This window comes from Ursus maritimus, unplaced genomic scaffold, assembly GCF_017311325.1.
Source record: "Ursus maritimus isolate PB19 unplaced genomic scaffold, ASM1731132v1 scaffold_2, whole genome shotgun sequence".
NCBI classification, from domain to species: domain Eukaryota; kingdom Metazoa; phylum Chordata; class Mammalia; order Carnivora; family Ursidae; genus Ursus; species Ursus maritimus.
In genome coordinates this window covers 74012879-74031759 of record NW_024424452.1, presented here as the reverse complement: position 1 = coordinate 74031759, position 18881 = coordinate 74012879, and the positions used below count along the sequence as shown (strand labels likewise).

Here is an 18881-nt window from a genome sequence, read left to right as displayed (position 1 = left end):
AGCAGGGCGTGCAGGCTTATGAAGACAAAAGCCACAAAAACTTGTTTTGAAAGATAGTTTAAACTGACCATCTACTACACAATTCCCTATTTAGATAATACATACTTACATTATCTCTATTTCAGTCCAAAGTAGAAGGAGGGAGTTTGGAATGCAATTGACAAGAGTCCAAAGTTCCCCTTGTTCTGAGAATTGAACAGGAGGAGACCTGCATTGGTCCTACTTCCTCAGGGTCCTTTTAACTCTATTTTGAGTGACTTTCTTAGCAATACTTACTTCATTTTGAATCTTTTTTGATAGCTTTTAAATAAAACTCTATTTTATTAATGAAAATTCCAGGTACTAAATATGCTGGTGACTTTTTTCTAATTACTTAAATCAGTGCCCCAGTTCTCTGTTTTACTCGATACCTGATGGTATTAAGCTGAACCACAAAATGACTGTAAATCCCAAACCTAGTAGAATCACAGGTAAATAGAATTCTACAATTAGAAGGATCCTTAAAGATCTTTTTTACAGATAAGACAACTATAGTCTAGAAGTTTAACTTTAAAAATCACTCAGCCTGTTTATAGCAAACTTGGAGGCAAAATCTGTTTTCTTGGCATCTGTTGAGAAATGGTGTAGGAATTATGTAGGGATTATCAGGGAAATTTCTGGCATTTAAGGAATCCATATTACCAGAAAAAGGTGAAAAACAAAAGTTAGTAGGAGTGTGTAACCTATAGAATACCCAGGCAGGAATCGGAAAAAATGCACACTGAAAGTTTAGCTTACTTGGTCACTACTGTCTGCACTGTAACAGGCAGATACAGTTTACTTGGTTTAGGTATGTAACAATACTTAAAGGGATCTGCTAACACAGAACTTTGTGACAATTCAAAATAATATTTGAGAATGACTGAACCATATAATGTTGCTATATACCCACATACATGTATATTTGTATATTTCTATAAATGTTATATAAGAGGCTAAAGTTTCAGGGTCTTCACTAATGAACTAAGTAAATCTTTAACTGCCGTGGCTCATAAATAGTTTTGTTTTTACTTTGATCCTCTTTTCTGGGTGTCACTTACTCTTGGTGCTGGGATGTACTTTTCTCATGTCAGGATCCTCAGAACTAAATTTCCCTTTGCTTATGTACTTGGTCAAGGCATGGTCTTTATTATTTATATACTTGCTCAAGATTGCATGTAAATGCTAAGGCTTTTACATATTTTTTAGTTGGTTTCAGGGGAAGGCTGTCCTTGTTTATGCCCAAGAAAATATTTGCTGGGTTGGGCTGCTAGACTCTATCTATCCTAAGTGCATCATTTCATTGTTCCCCTTGGCAACTGCATTAGCTGTACTTTGGCTGATATCTTCTGTGTAATATGTCTAAATGTTCCCTGAAAGATAATCATCATACCATACTGTCTATATTTGTGCAAGGTATTGTCAACTGAGAAAAGAGGCAGAACTGAAATAAAATAAGAGCATTTATTTGAATTATCAGAAAGGCCATTTGGGGAGCAAAGATTTGGTGCATTTTGGGAGTACAGCAACTCAAATTATGTCCACTAGGAACAAAAAGTCAAGAGTTTTTAAAGACAAAAAGGAATGCTTGTATACGTTATTTACAAAAAGAATTTTGTTTGGTGTTGACAGCAGAAAATTAATCTTGGCTACATATAATTGGTTGCTAAGGCTATCACTAAGAAACAGTCCGTTACTGTAGCAGGTTGCAGGTACTGGTAGAATCCTTGTTATATTGGTTGCTTGGCTCAGTTCAAAAGTTCGTGATTATACACAGTGAAGATTTGCAATAAGGCCCACATCCTAACAGCCACTGGCTCCATTTTAAAATACCTTGATATAAGTGAATTGATTTTATTTCACCTTTCACAGTATCTAAGGTCCTTTTTATAAACAGAAAATTACGAATAAATGTAAAATTTAACCTTTGATAAATTTACATTTTTTTAAGCTTTTTTAGGGCTTAGAAATAGTATATAGGTATTTTTTAATAGAAATCCTCATTTTTATTTACATAATGTGTATAAATTTTTAAAAGGAGACTATCACCAGGATTCTGTCACAAAATTATATATACTTTAACAGCATATAGGTATTTAAAAAGACAGTCTGTGCTGTTAATTGGATAGAAGTTTTCCAGTCCTTGTTACATTTTGTTCAATTAGAAGGAATTAGAAAGACTTGCTATGTTGTCAAAATATAAGGAAAGAGCTCTGAATCCCATCATTTGAAGAGAGTTGGGTTGTATAATTCAGTTCATTTACATAGATAAAATTTTGGTATTAGAAGAGACTTAAGAACTCACTAATATCACTCCATTTTGTAGATGAGAATACGGAGTTAAGTGGTTTGCCCAAACTGACATAGTCTGATGGCGGTATGATTGTTACCCAGATCGCCTCACTTTTAACTTAGTACGATTTCCACTAAGACATGCTGCTTTGCTCCTAGTAACTGTTTTATAGCTCTGTACAACTGATTTAAGTACCTCTCTTCAAGAAACTCCCTTTTATAACGTTCGTTGAATAATTCATATAAAAATTCATTTTGTTCTATAGTTAACTGTCTAAATATTTTTCTGATAGCAAAAAAATGTTATTTTGTGAATATATACCAGTTGAAAAATATTTTTAAACATTATAATAAAAAATTCAAACACATATAATCCCTGTGTCCCCATCACCCAGATTTAAAAGTCATTGAGATTTTGGCATATATGCTTCATTTTCTCTGTTTCTTGGCTGATGTATTTTTAAAGTAAGTCCTAGGCAGCGTATCATTGCTCACTTGTACATTTTAATATATATTTCTAAATGATTATAGCATTTTCTATAACCACAATGCCATTAATTACAATTAACAAATTTAACAATAACATGAAAATGTTTCAAACATTTATGGAAGCATATGGTGCTTCTAGAGTGTGGTGGCTTTTTTTTTTTTTCCTCTTGCATAGCTGCAATTTAAGGAGTTTAATTCCAAAAGTAAATTAGGAAATGAAGGGGAGATTCAAGGAATTCCTGAACAGCACACATGTATTGTACATCTATGTAGTTGTAGAATTTATCCCTGCAGTTTAATTTATCTGATAAATCTTCATTTTACTCCTAAGCAAATTAGAGTCCCTATATTTTTAGAGAAGCCCAATTTTTAGATGGAAAGTTTTAGGAGCAGAGAATGCTAATTTCAGATGTCAAAATATGTCTCTTTATTCTGATAACTCATACACAGTTTTATTCACCTTTCATGAATGTCTTTTGATATTCTTTCCACCAGGAAGAGCAACGAAAAATAGAAGAAGAGAAAGAAAAGAAAAAAGAGAATGACATGGTATTTAAAGCGTGGTTGCAAAAGAAAAGAGAGCAGATCGTAGAAATGAGGAGAATTCAGCGAGCAAAGCAAATCGAAGACATGAATAACAGAGTAAGTGAAACTTCTCTATGAAAAATAAGTATACAGATATGAAAGCTGAATTTACTTACAGAAAGGAATGTGAATATCAGAATAAGAACCTATAGAGAAAGTAGAAAAAGTGGTCCAAGAATGACCCTTGCAAAAGAGGCACCATAGAGATGACTTTACAATTAAATTCTAAGAAGGCTCATGAAAATCAAATGATTACTATTTTATTCAAACTTTTATAGCACAGAAAATGGAACTATCAATATGTTTTTTTAGGATAGTATAACTTTGATACTCAAAATAGGACAAAGATAACACACACACGCACACACCCACAAACCCTACAGAATGGTCTTACTTAAGAACAGACATAGACAGATGGAGAAAAGAAAAATACCGTATGGTTTCACTCATATGTAGAATCTGAAAAAACAAAACAAATGAATAAACAAAAAGGAAAAACAGACCTATAAATACAGAGAACAAAGTGATGGTTGCCAGAAGAAAGTGGCAGTAGGGGGATGGGCAAAATGGGTGAAGAGAGTGGGAGACACAGGCTTCCAGTTATGATGAATAAATCATGGGAATAGAAGGCACAGCACAGGGAATATAGTCAGTGATATTGTCATAGTGTTGTATGGTGACAGATGGTAGCTACACTCATGGTGAGCTTAGAGACGGTGAAACACTGTTATACACCTGAAACTAATGTAACATTATTATATGTCAACTATACTCAGAAAAATTAAAAGAATAGATTTATGTAAATCTTACAGGAAAGCTAACAAATTAAAGATACCAAATTATTTAATTTTAAAAGATGTGAAACAAAATCAAGGAGAAAGCAAAAAAGTAATCCATATCCCTACTATCTTTTCTAAAAAGCATATGAAGAAAAAATTGAAAATTTAATCCTATGCCCTATCCAGGCTCATCTCCCAGTGATGACCAGTTTTAGCAGTGTGGTGCAAGTCTTCCAAGTGTTATTTATATTTACAATTTTACAAGTCAAAAATCTATTATGCACCTTGCTCTTTTCCCCCCACTTAATTCATCATGGATATATTTCTACATCTTTACACTTAGATATTTCTTTTCAAATAACTGCATAGTTGGAGGTGCCTCGGTGGCTCAGTCGGGTAAGTGTCCAACTCTTGATTTCAGACATGGTCTCAAGGTCGTGAGATTGAGACTCCCATCAGTGAGAGTCTGTTTGAGATTCTCTCTCTCCCTCTCCGTCTGCCCCTCATCCCCGCTTTCATGCTCTTTCTCTCTTTCTCTTTCAATACGTAAATAAACAAACAAATAAAATCTTTTAAAAAAAACCCCAAAAGCTGCATAGTATTCTGTTCAGAGATAACTTATTGAGTCCTCGATCGTGGGTATTTAGGTTGGTTCCAGTATTGTTCTAGTCACTACCGGTGCTGTAGTGAACATATTCATTCTGTAGGAGAGTTTCTTAAGAGTGGAATTTATGACTTATTGAATGTCCAGAGTGAAATTTTTGGTTAAATGTACAAAAATTAACCTCCCAAAAGTTGTGTCAATTTACAGTCCCTTCAGCGGTATGTGAGAGTGAGTGTTTGCCACATCCTGACTAACACTGTGTGTGGTTTATCTTCTTAATTTTTCTTCAGACTAATCATATACATGAGTACATATGAACATGTGTATATTCTGTGAATTTCCTGTTTGCAGTCTTTTCTTTTTTTCTCAGTTTTATTTTTCTTCTTGCATTGTATATTAGAGATTATAATCCTTTGTTATTATATCTGTCATAAATATATTTTCCTAGACTGACAATATGATATATTTTTTACATTGTTTACTATGCCATTTGTGGAAATTTTTAGCTTTTAAAATCTTGGGACAGGCAGTACCTTTTGAGGCAAGACACAAAAGCCATAAACTAAAAGAGAAAATATTGAGAAATTTGGGTGTAACTGTGTAGTCAAATAACAGTATACTATAACCAAGTAGGGCTTATTTTAGGAAGGAAATTATGGATAAATAATAACAAACTCATTAATATAATCCATCACATCAATAGGTAGATAAAAAGAGACTATATGTTTATCTTGAAAGATAGAGAAAAGGTATTTATTTTTACTATAATTTATTTTTTTAATTCCTAATGAAGTATCAAAAATAGTATCAGTACTATCTTAGGAAATACTATAGGTATACCCGTTAAAGTTAGAAACAAGTAAGTCTCCCCTCTATATTAAATAACTTCGTTCGAAGAGTTCTAGCCAATTTATTAAGGTGAAAAGTAAACGAGGTAAAAGTATTAACAGAGTGGATATTTACATTATAAACATAAGAAATTTATAGTCTTCCTATAGCAAAAACCTCATAGAAAAATATAAAATGAGAAGGAATATAGGAATATATAAAATACTTTGAGCTAAACAGGAATGTGTCTGATCTCTGTGGAGAGTACAATACAGCATTGCAAAGGACAAAAAAGATGACTTTGGTAAATGAAAACAAATATAATATTTCTGGATGGGTGGGATAAATAGTATAAATATATACTATTTATATAGTATAGAGTTCTTTGGCAAATGGAAACAAATATGATATTCCTGCATGGATTGACTAAATACTATAAAGATTTGAGTTCCTCCAGGTTTATCATTATATTTAATGTAATTTCCATTAAAAGCTGGCAGGGATTTTTTAAGTAGGTGTCATAATTGTTATTGTTACTATTAATATTTATATTACTAAAGTAAAGCTTTTGAATTATCTGATGAGAAAAGTGGGCAAAGGAAATGAATAGAAAGTTTGCATATGAATGCATACAGATGGCCATAGTATATGAAAAAAATACAAATTTGTTAGAATTAAAGAAATGCCAATTAAAAAATTTTATCTATTCAATAAATATTGTTTACCTGCTTCCTATATGACAGATGCTGTTCCATGCATGAAAATGTACTCCTGAGCAAACTAGGTTTAGTCTCTGTTTTACAGAACTCAGCTAGTAGGGATTGAAAAACTAATATATATAATAAATTTGTAGTTACAAATAGTGATGGGTGCAATGAAAATGAAAGGAGCTATGAGAGAACACAATGAGGGAAATAAATGTGTATGGATACTTCAGGAAAGATTTTTCTCAGTTAGTGAAAGTAGGAGTAAAAATTAGGCCAAGGCTGAGAGAAATTTGTTTCAGGTCAAGAGAACATGCGAGAATGCCCTGAGACAGGAAATAACTTGGTAAGCGTGAGAGGATCTGGAGAGGGAGCAGGAATCCCATCATGTGGCATGCTGGTGTCTATAATGATTTGTATTTAGTCCTGTTACGGGAAGCCACTGCAGTCGTCTAAACAGAGGAGTGATGCAGTAGAGACGCATTACTATGACTGCATGGATTGAAGGGGGCAAGAGCAGAGGCAGGGAGAGAATTAGAAAGCAGATAGAGTTGTCGATGAGGTGAGAAATGATAGTGACTTGGGCTAGAATTATAACAGGAGAGGAAGAGGGAAGCAGGGAGGGAGGAAGATGTGAGTAATTTAAGACATGTTTTCAAGTATCGACTGAAGGAGTTTTGTCATTAATTAGATATGTGTGTGAGTGAGAATGAGAAGTCAGGAGCATATACCAGGTTTCTCTTCTGAGCAGCTTGGTGGATGGGGTGCCACTCACTGGAGCAGTAGAGGATAATACACCGAGTGGGGGAAACTGTATTTCACTTTTTCACTTGCAGAGTTTGAGGTACCTACGAAACATCCAGGTGAAGATGCTGAAAATTGACTGGAGAGATGTGTTTGATGGTTCGTGTTGAGAATAAGATTAGTGACTTCAAAGACGAAGTAGTTTGTGGGGATGTGGATCTGGCTCTAAGGACTGGATGGCAAGTACAGTGGAGAAAGTCCTAGAAGATGAGAAAATAAAACAAAACTGTGAACTTATTCCTATAGTTCGATTGCTTGGGATGAGGATGGAGAGGAGCACTGAGCCAGAGACCAGAGGTTGTTAAATTAATGGAGCCAAACAGCGTAAATATCAAATGCGTGTGGCTTTACTTAGAAGAGTAGACGGAAGTGCATGAAGGAGTGAAGACTGGACTGACTTCTTCACCTGACCTGTGAGGTATCTGAAGTATGGCAGAAAATGCAGAGTCTATTTGGGGAAAGGAAAACTGTGTCTTGGGGAAGAATCGGGATTTGGGTAAAAGAGGAGGTTTAAGGGCAGGTAGCTTGGGAGAATGGAGATGTTTGGGAGTTTTTATATCATTGAATGGGAATTAGAAGGAATAAATTAGAAATGTTTTTGAGGGAGGTGGGGAATTCAGGCTTGGGTGGGTAGAGGCACAGCACATTGCTGTAATGTTGAAAAGTTTTAGACACGAGAGGACCTTATGTTTCAGTGACTAAGAAAAACACAGCTGTGAGTGCCCTGCTAATAGTTTCCCAGGGGCTGGTGGGCCCTCAGACCTCATGGCATTCAGCCAAACATAATATTGTTATTGGGTATTTGTAAAGATAAATGTACACTTCAGCGTTCTATTATGTTCTATTTGGAGATTATAAATAAAAACTTTGAATTGTGTTCTTTAAAAACATGAACCATACTGAACAGAATTTATTTCAAAACATTTTCATGTTAGAAGGCATCATGATTATAGATTTCCCTTTGGAATGTTTATTTTTCATTTTTCCTCAAAAATTAACTTTAATGAGAAATTATATAAAAAATGAATAGTATTCTGAAGAACTTTTGTGAATTTTGTCTACTGCCAAAGCTGAGCAATAGTGTAATTTGGCAATTGATTGATTTGGCTTATTAATGCATTGTGATAATAAGTGTATTTTGCTAGTTATTTCTGTGGGACATTGTGTATCCGTGTCATCTGAGTTATAGTTTCTAGAAAATGCCTTCAGAATATATGAATGATGGAATGACCTATTTTACATTGGATTAAAAAAACTTTTTAGGTGATTGAATTTTTACTGCCATTTTAGGGGACAGTTAAAGTATCTTTCCATCTTTGTTATGAACTTTGCTTCTCCTGGTCAGTGATATATACCGATGGCATGTGTGTGCTGAATGTATAGACACACATATGCATACATGTATGCACATGGTCCATTTCTCTAGGTGAACTCTACATGGACACTTGCATGCATTTGTATTCTGCGTTTGATTTAGTGTTGTATTCATGTCAATGCGGTAAGTTGCTTGATAGTGCGGTTTAAATCTGTATCCTTACTATTTTCCCCCAATTGTTCTGTGAATTACTGGGAAATTGGGGTTAAACCTTCCACTATCATTGTGTTTGGGTCTATTTTCTTTTTAGTTCTTTTGGGTTTTGCTTCATCCATTTTAAAGTATTATGTATATACATTTATGATTCTATTCTTTCCGATTAATGACATTTTCACATTATGAAATGTCCCTCTTAGCTTGAAGTCTACTTCGTTTGATGTTATTGAAGCCATACCAGCTTTCTTATACTTAACATTCGCATTGTTATATCACGTTTTATATTTTCAATTTATCTATCTTTAAAGACTTACTTGTGCAAACGGCTTATAGCTGGATCTTCCCAATCCAGAGATCTACTCCTTCCAATTGGAGTTTATTTGTATTTAATTGTAATTATTGATTTGGTAGGTTTTAGTTTACTTTCTTGATGTTTGTTTTGTATTTGTTCCATTTCCTTTTCGTTCCATTAGTCAACTTTTTCTGCCTTGTTATGGATTTATCAAGTATTTAAAAAACATTCCCTTTTATTTCCTTACAGTAAAGCTTTCCATAAGTTCTTAGCTATGCCTCTTTGAATCATTTTAAAAACTCATTGCTCTAGGGATTACAGTATTTATCTCCTGAATGTATCAGAAATATATTTTTTGAAGGATTTATTTTTATTGGATATGGAATTTGGAGCTGACTAGTTTTTTTTTTCTTTCCGCAGTTTAAAGATGGTATTCGGTGATTTTCTGACACCCATTGCTTCTGGTTTGAAAGTCAGCTGTAAATTTTATCATTGCTTTCTTGTACATAATGTTCTTTTTTTCTGTGGCTGCTATAAACTTTTTCTGGCTTTGGATTTCAGCAGTTTATTATATGAATAATATATCATATGCTTTTCTTTGCATTTGCCTAACTTGGGCTTTGCTGAGCTTCTTGGATCTGTAGCTTGATGTTTGTACCAAATGTAGGAAATTTTTGCCATTACTTTTACTTTTTTTTTTCTTTCTCCATTTTCTTGCTCTTTTTATTCTGGAAGTCCAATTTCACATACATTAGAAGACTTGCTATTATTTTACATATTACTAAGGTTCTGTTAAAATTAAAAAGTTAAAAATATTTTTCTTTATTCAGTTTGCATAATTTCTATTGATCTGTCTTCAGCCATTGACACTTTCTTCTGCAGCATCCAGTTTACTATTAAGCCCATTCACAGAATTTAGGTTGTTTTTTGTTTAAGTTTACATTTTTGTGTATGTGATCTAAGTCTTTTTCTTTTTTAGCTTTACTGAGGTATAACTGACAAAATTGTAAGATATTTCAAGTGTACAACATGATAATTTGATACACATATACATTGTGAAAGGATTCTCCCCATTAAACTGATTAACGTGTCCATCACCTCACATATTTACTCCTTTTTTTCTTCTGGTAAAAAGATTAAGTTCTACTCTCTTGGCAAATTTCAATTATATAATACAGTGTTATCAACTATAGTCACCATGTTAAACACTAGATCCTCAGACATTTTCCATCTTACAACTGCAAGTTTGTATCCTTTTACCAACCTCTCCCTATTTCTCCCACCCCTCAGCCCCTGGTAACTACTACTCTTACTCTTTCTATGAATTCAACTTCCCTCCGTCCCTCTCCTCCTTCCCTCCCTCCCTCCCTCCCTCCTCCCTCTTCCTCCCTCCCTTCCTTCCTTCCTTCCTTCCTTCCTTCCTTCCTTCCTTCCTTCCTTCCCTTCTTTTTTGATAATAGCTATCCTAACAGTAGCTCATGGTCATTTTGATTTGCATTTCCCTGATAATTAGTGATACTGATGATCTTTTCATGCTGACTTATTGGATATGTGGTTTACACATCTTTTCTCCCATTCCACAGGTTGTCTTTCATTTTGTTGAAGGTTTGCTTTGCTAAGCAGAAGTTTTTGTTTGTCCTCTCACTTGTTTATTTTTGTTTATGTTTCCTTTGCTTTCAAATCCAAAAAAAAAAAATGTTTTTAAGAACAATATCAAGGAGCTTATTCTAATGTTTCCTTTTAGGATTTGTTCAGGTTACACCCAAGTCTTTAATCCACTTTGAGTTCATTTCTGTATAGTGTATGGTAGACGTTCATTTTCATTCTTTTGCATAATCCAGTAATTATGGATTATGGTAAATCCAGTTTTCCCAAATCCATTAATTGAAGAGACTGTCCTTTTCCCATTGTTTATTTTTGGTAACTTTGTTAAAAATTAATTTACCATGTACACATAAGGTTATTTCTGAGCTCTCTCTTCTGTTCCATTAATTTATGCATCTGTTTTTTATGGTAATACCATACAAGTTGTTGTTTTGGCTTAATGTTTATTTTGTCTGAAATAAGTATAGTTACCCCTGCTCTGTTTTAGTTTCTATTTATGTGGAATATCTTTTCCATCTCTTTAATTTCAGTTTTTGTGTGTCCTAAAGCTGACTTTAGTCTCTTTAGGCAGCATGTAATTGGGACTTGTTTTTATATCCATTCAGCTTTAGTCCATTTACATTAAAGTAGTTATTGATAGGTATGGAAATACTGTTGCCATTTTATTAAATGTTTTCTGGTTGTTTTGTAATTACTTTGTTCCCTTGTTCCACTCTTATTCTTTTCCTTTGTGATTGGATGATTTTCTGTAGTGGTATGCTTTGATTTTTGCTCTTTATCTTTTGTGTATCTACTACAAGTTTTTGCTTTATGATTACCATGAGACTTTCATAAACATCTTGTATTTATAACAGTCTTTTGTGGTTATAGTTATTTTTAATACTCTTATCTTTTAACCTTCATACTAGAGTTATAAATGATTTACCTACCACCATTACATTAGAGTGTTCTGATATTAACTCTATATTTATTTTTGCCAGTGAATTTTATACTTTCATATATTTTTTTGCTACTAATCAGCATCCTTTCCTTTCATCGTAACATTTCTTACAAGGGCAGTTGAGTGGTGATGAATACCTTTGGCTTTTGTTTGTCTGAAAAGCTCTTATTTTTCATCAATTCTGCTAGACATCTTTGCCAGGTAGTGTATTTTTCCAGGCTAAATGGAAGCCAGACCCTCTGGCACAGCTGGGAAGGTATGTGTTTAAGGCCCTTCCAAGGAGAAACTGGGAGATGGGTGTTTTTTCCTGTTCCGTTTGTGCTGGGCGCAGGTGTATATCTGCAGGGGGGTATTCCTGTGCCCATTAAGATCTACTTATTTGATTGCTACCATCTTGTGGGACTCATGAATGGAAGTTCCAGGGGATATCAGAACCAGGTGACCGAGGAATCTGTTCTTTGGGTGCAGCCATTAAAATTTGGGTACAGCAGATGTTGTAAATCTCCTTCCTGGGAGATCCTGGCTACCTGGAGCAGGTACCGAGAGATAGCAGCAGAGGTGTCGACAGCTATCTCGGTCCTTGGGGAGGATGAAAGCTAGCCTTTAGATGCATTCTAAATTAGAAGCCTGACCCTCAAGCAGCAGTTTTTCAAGTATGCAGATGGACCTCTTCCAGGGAAAGAATGGGAGAGGGGCTTTTTGGCCTATTCCTGTGCTGAGTCCTGGGATGATAACCAGTTAAGAACCACTGCTTGAAATACTCTATTGCCAGATATCCGATAACTTACTCCCTCGCTTTCTGTCTGCATATCACCTTTCTCCTCATCTAGCATAACACACTGCCCAATACAACTTTCTGGGATGATGGAAATACTCTGTATCTGCGCCGTCCAGTGAAGTATCCCTAGCCACAATGTAGCTATTAAGCTCTTGAAATGTAGCTAATGTGACAGAGGTACTGCATTCTTAAGTTTATTTAAATAGCTACCTGTGACTAGTGGTCACTACATTGGACAGGGCAATCACAGACTATAGGAGAGAGGGAATCTTGTGTTTTTCACTGAAGCCACCCAGTACCTATGTGCCTATAGATACTCTATGTAGTAGATACTCTATAAATATCTGCTGAATGAATAAATGAACAGAGATACCAATCCTGTTCACCTCTGAATCCTTGCCTCTCTTGATCTGTAATTCCAGAATGAACACTTTTTGGTCACTTCCAGCCATTCCCAGACTTCTAGGTGTTCAGCAATGATCCTTTAGGTCATCCGTGGGTTATCTTCACAGACTTCAGCATTGTACATCAAAGATCCTACCTAGTTACATAAATTATAGAAATTAAACTGGAACATACTTGGCAATGTGAGTAATAGATAAAGGAAAATGCAGGGGCGTCTGGGTGGCTCAGTCAGTTAAGCATCTGGCATCAGCTCAGGTCATCATCCCATGGTCCTGGGATTGAGCCCCACTGGGAGCCTGCTTCTCCCTCTCCTCCCCCCGTCATGCTCTCTCTCTCTTGATCGCTATCTCTGTCTGTCTCTCAAATAAATAAAATCTTAAAAAAAAAAAAGGAAAATGCAAGATGTAGGAAATGGTCCTCTTTATCATCGAGCTTATATTTCGAGAAAATATTAAATGAATGTATCCTTTCCTTTGTGTTTTAGCCAGCCATCCAAATAATGAGGCATGGTTTCCCCTAGGCCCAAATGTGTCCCAAATAAGAGCTCTTTCAACTTTTGAAAATTCCCTGAAGATAATATCCATCATGAAGTTCGAGGAACCATACAATAAGCTACTCCCACTAGCTTTTACTTATGACAAAGTCATCGTGGCTGTTATGAGCAAGTTTTTATGGCTGCAAATTCTTACGGCCACCCTCCATAAGAGTAATTACAGTTTGGAGATGGGCTTGGCAGTTAGATGCCCTTAAAAGTTAAAAACAAAGGTAGAACTTAAAAGAAAGGATGAATAACAGGAGTGTTGGATCATTAGTTTTCAAACTGCATTCCAGGGAGCTCCTTCAGGAATTGCTACAAAGACCTCAACTCCATTCATAATGTTTATCCCAATCTTTCTTCAACCCTGTTTTATTTTTTTGTGTGTGTGCCATTGTAAAAAATTATTTTGTGAAAGGGCTCCTCATTGAAAAGTTTGCAAATCACTCCACTTAAACCTTCATTTATTGATTACCTCAGTAAGTTTTGAAAGATGCCAGATGGCGGTGAATTCAGTGTAGAATTTTCTGACAGAGGTCAATCAGTGTTACTGATTCAAGGTAATATATTTTTGTTTGGCTGCTAGGAGTGCAGGTAGTGAGGTTGGCTTTTGGAAAAATTGATGAGTGGAACATGTATTCTTGTAGTGGCCTATAGGCAGGGCCTCAAAAAGTAGTTTTGGTTTATTTAAACAAAGCTTGTTTTTGTAATCAGCAGGAAAACAGAGATCCACAGCAAGCGTTTCGATTATGGCTTAAAAAAAAGCATGAAGAGCAGTTGAAAGAAAGAAAGACAGAAGAACTACGAAAGCAAGAGGAATGCTTATTCTTCCTTAAAGGAACAGAGGGCCGCGAGCGGGCCTTTAAACAGTAAGTCACAGGCCAGGCGGGCATGCTTCCCCTCTCTTCACCGTCCTTTCAGAGAGCTCGGTAGTCAATAAACCCCACAAAATATTTTATCTTTTATATTACATATCTATTCAATTTTAAATTCACGCTTTTAAAACTGTGTGAGACAACTCTTTAGCTCCATATTTTGCATATCTATATACCATTCTTTGTTTCTTCAAGATATTTTCAATGCCAAAATTATTTTATATTTTACCAGTCTCATAACCTTTGATCGCCTACCATTAATTTGTTAGTTATTTTGTTCATTTTGGGCCAAAGATAGTGTACAGCCACTCCTACACACTCTTCAGAAAAACTGAATAAAGAGTTGCATTTCCCAAGAAATATTTTTCTATAAAGACAGTCAGGCTGAGAAGGAAGATCTGTATAGACCAAATTGAAAAAGAGATTTGGGTACATACTATGGTAATTTAAGGCAAACCTGATCTTTTCAGTTACCTGGTTCAGACTTAATATTACCTGACTAATTGTGAGAAAACAGAACTGGTTTCATAATTTTGCCAGCAACCCTCGGGGGAGGTAGTGAATATTGAATCCAGTTGCTTGAAGTTCCTTTCTTTCTTTCCTGTCTTTATCTTTCTTTGTTTCTTTGCTTCTTTCTTCCTTTTTTTTTTTTTTCAAAACACATATAAATATAAGAAAAGCAGTAAATATGAATTGTGGAAATGGAGGGGGGAAAAGTCACACTTTCATCACCTAGAAATCACTGTCTTTTAGATATTTCTCTATACATTATAGTTTTTAAAATATAAATTGAGATCATATGTGTATACTATTCTGTAATCCGCTTAGTTTTATTAATGATCTCATGTAATATGCAACCCATAATTATATTTTCCCAATGGACCCCTAAATGATTACAGTTAATTTGCTCAAACTAGTGTCCAATTCGGGACCACACAACACTGGCTTATGATGCTTAAGTCTCTTCTATTCTGGCACATTTAGTTGTTGAGGGTTATTTCTGAAAACAACGGTATATACCCATGAGCACCGCAGGCACTTTCCTGTGTGTACAGTTATTTTGAGTTATTTTACCTAAGCAAGGTTTATAGACTTAAATTTGTTTGAATGTGGATTCTTCCTTCACCTTTTTTGGGTGTTTTTTTATGCTTAGGCTTCTATTTCCATTTTAGGGAAGAACCGTTTTATGCACCAAAAAGCAGGAGCTCACAGCGTCCCTACCAACAGGAGCAAGGCAACATTTCTGCGCGCTGGGATTCTTAACCCAATCGAGTCATGTTTTGGAATACAGTTAGTTGCAAAAAATAAGTTAATTGGAATCTATCAAATACTTGTTTGCTTAGAATATCATATTTAAAAGAGAATAGGACCTATATCACATGTAAAATACTGCGTTTATTACTCAAAACTCAGTTTTTTTAGTTGGCAGTCTCATTTTAAGGCAAACATAAAGTATTTGATTGCAAACGTGACTGTGTTTTCTTGTGTGAGCCTAAGGGATAAGCCTGAAACTTTCGTTAGTACTTTAGTAAATTTTTTTGTGCCTACAGCATTTCAGTGTAAAGAAATTCAACTTCCTTTAATAGTCTGTAGCAATAACTTTATAGCAAGAAGGGTATTCACGTCGGTACTCACCAGATCTGATCACGTCTCTTTCTACAGATGGTTGCGAAGGAAACGGTTTGAAAAACTAGCAGAGCAGCAAGCTGTCAGAGAGAGAACTAAGCAGCTCCGACTAGAAGCAAAGCATTCTAAACAGTTACAGAGCCACCTGTATATGTCAGAAGCCAAATCTTTTCGTTTTACTGATCATTATAACTGAAAGTATCTATTAAGTACTTCGTTTGGAAGCTGCTATCCTCAAAATTTTGGATATCATTTCTAATGGCCTGTGTGTTTTGGTCATACTCTAAATTATGGAAATGCTATTTATCTTTTGGCAATACTGACAGTGAATTTCTTTTTTTTTTTTAACACTAAACAAAATAAATTTCTTCTCTCGCAGTGTTGTATTGTGTTCTACCATCTCATAGTCCATACCGCAAATTGAACAATAAATGAACTCTAGATTCCTTTACTTCTAAATTATTTTAGCATTTCTAGCTGGAAAGAACACAAGAAAGGAACAGATTTCTATTCTTAGTTTCTATTATTATTAAAAAAAGATGGCAGTAGAACATTTTCCTGGAGCTGAAGGTGTGACCTCTTAAACAAGCCTGGTTCAAGGCCTTATACAAAATCCTGTCTATGGCAACTTTGAATTTGAATAGCTGTGGCAAGCTAAGAACTAGGGTAGGCTTACTTCCTCCTGTTCTTTAAAGAAAGAAGATAGTGACAATTATGTGTCCAATTTTGGTATATTACAAAATTAACTAGCTCTTATTGAGAGTTTATAATCATGGTACTGTTGTGCTTTACATAAATAATTTGATGTAATCCTTATGACAACCCTATTGGTCTTGTTTTGCAGATGAGGAAACAGGTATAGAGGGAGCAGTTTGCTCCCAGACTCTGACCTGTGTAATCGCAAATCCTTTCTTTTAGGCATATTATAAAATTTACAGACCTTGGTAGACATTGTGAAATATTTAAGACTATACAGGTATCTGATGTGTAGAGGAACAGTATTCTTGGTATGTGTAAGGGTCTTTAAAGGTTGGAAGACAAAGGTAAACATTCCAAGTGTGATGGAGGCTGGAGAATCACTGTAGTTGTCCTGTTAAAGCTTCAAAAGACAAAGTTCTTATCAACTGGGTATTTGTACCTTAATCACTTGACCCTAAATGAGAAAACAGAGAATTATTCAATCCTGTCTCAACTTCTTATAGCACTTTCAGCATAGACCAGACAATTTAACATTTCATTATAACTAGTCTTGTGTTGTTTAAAGTTACCTTTAATAATGAGAACCAGTTTTGAGATTTAAATATTCCACTTTTTACAAAAAAGCCTGTTGGAATTTTGATGAGAGATTGCAGTGAATCTACAGATTGTTTTGGGTAGTACTGCCGTTTTAATAAAATTGTCTCCCAATCCATAACACAGGATTTCTTTTTTTTTTTTTTTTAATAATGATTTTTTATTATATTATGTTAGTCACCATACAGTACATCCCCGGTTTTCGATGTAAGGCTCGATGATTCATTAGTTGTGTATAACACCCAGTGCACCATGCAATACATGCCCTCCTTACTACCCATCACCGGTCTATCCCATTCCCCCACCCCTCTCCCCTCTGTAGCCCTCAGTTTGTTTCTCATAGTCCATATAACACAGGATTTCTTTTCACTTAGTGCAAAAAATTTTGCAGTTTCACTGTACAGGTCTTTCACCTCCTTGGTTAAATTTATTCACAGATATTTTATTCTTTTGGATTCTACTGCAAATGGAATTGTCTTCTTAATTTGCTTTTGGGTTGTATATTCAAAATCAAACACAAATGAATTTTGTGTATCGATATACTGTGCAACTTTGCTGAATTTATCAGCAGTTTTTTTTTTTGTTGTTGTTGTTTTGTTTGTAGATTCCTTGGAATTTTCTATATATAGGATAATATCACCTGCAAATGGAGATAGTTTCACTTCTTCCTTTCCAAATTGGATCCCTTTTCTTTCTTTCTTGACTGATTACTTTGGCTAAGATTTCCAGTATAATGTAAAATAGTGGTGGTGAAAGTGGGCATTCTTGTCTTGTTCTTGATCTTAGGAGGAAAGCTTTTAGTCTTTCACTATTGAGTATGACGTTAGCTGTGGGGTTTTCCATAAATGCTCTTCATGAAGCTGAGGATGTTCTATTCTTATTCCTCTATTCTACTTATTCCTATTCTTTGATCCCTATTTTTCTGAGTGTTTTTATCATAAAAGGGTGTTGGATTTTATCAAATGCTCTTCCTGTAGCAAGTGAAATGACCACATGGTTTTCTTTTGTTCTATTGTATATGTGTGTGTGTGTATTACATTGAATTTCTTGTGTTGAACTACCCTTGCATTCCTGAGATAAATACTACTTGGTCATGGTGTATGATCCCTTTGCTATGCTGTTGCAGTTTGCTAGTAATTTGTTGAGGAATTTTTTCATCTATGTTCATAAAAATATATGGTATTGGAAAGTTTATTATTGATTTAATCTGTTATAGGTCTGTTCACATTTTCTGTTTCTTCTTGAGTCAGTTTTGCTAATTTATGTATGTCTAGGGATTTGTCCATGTCATCTAGTTTATGTTATAGTTATTAAGTACAGTTATTCCTTTCTTTTCTTTTAACTTGAGGTTGGTAATAATTTCCCCACTTTCATTTCTAATTTGTCATTTGCATCTCCTTTTTTTCTTAGTCTGGCTGTAGGCTTGTCAATTTTGTGGATCTTTTCAAAGAACCAATTTTTGATTTCCTTGGTACTGTTTTTCTGTTCTCTGTTTTGTTTATCTCTGCTCTACTTTTGATTTCCTTCCTTCTGCTAGCTTTGGGCTTAGTTTGCTCTTTTTTTTCTAGTTCCTTACGGTATAATGTTAGGTTGTTGATTTGAGATTTCTGTTTGTTTTGTTTAGCTCAGTTAACTATTATTACTATTATTGACACTCTTCAACCAACCATTGCCATTAGTTTGTAGTTATGAGTGTATGCACAATTTTTTTGTGTGATAAAATATATAAAAAACTTACCATTTTGACCATTTTTAAAGTGTATAATTAAGTACATTCATATTGTACAGCCATCACCACTTTCCATCTCCAGAATTTTTCATCATCCCAATGGAAAGTCTGTGTCTATTAAGAACTCTCCATTCTGGGGACACCTGGGTGGCTCAGTCTGTTAAGCATC

The 18881-nt window shown here is 34.8% G+C and overlaps 1 protein-coding gene across 1 annotated transcript in view; it reads left to right on the top strand.

Annotated features, from left to right (window-relative positions):
- The window catches only part of CCDC181 (coiled-coil domain containing 181), a 28090-nt gene extending 11754 nt beyond the window's left edge, over window positions 1-16336 (top strand). Inside the window, exons 3-5 of the mRNA XM_040636188.1 lie at window positions 3295-3441; window positions 13904-14058; window positions 15727-16336. Coding sequence (XP_040492122.1) covers window positions 3295-3441; window positions 13904-14058; window positions 15727-15886 — 462 coding nt within the window. The 3' untranslated portion in view covers window positions 15887-16336. The remainder of the gene's footprint in view (window positions 1-3294; window positions 3442-13903; window positions 14059-15726) is intronic.
- The last annotated feature ends 2545 nt before the right edge of the window (window positions 16337-18881 follow it).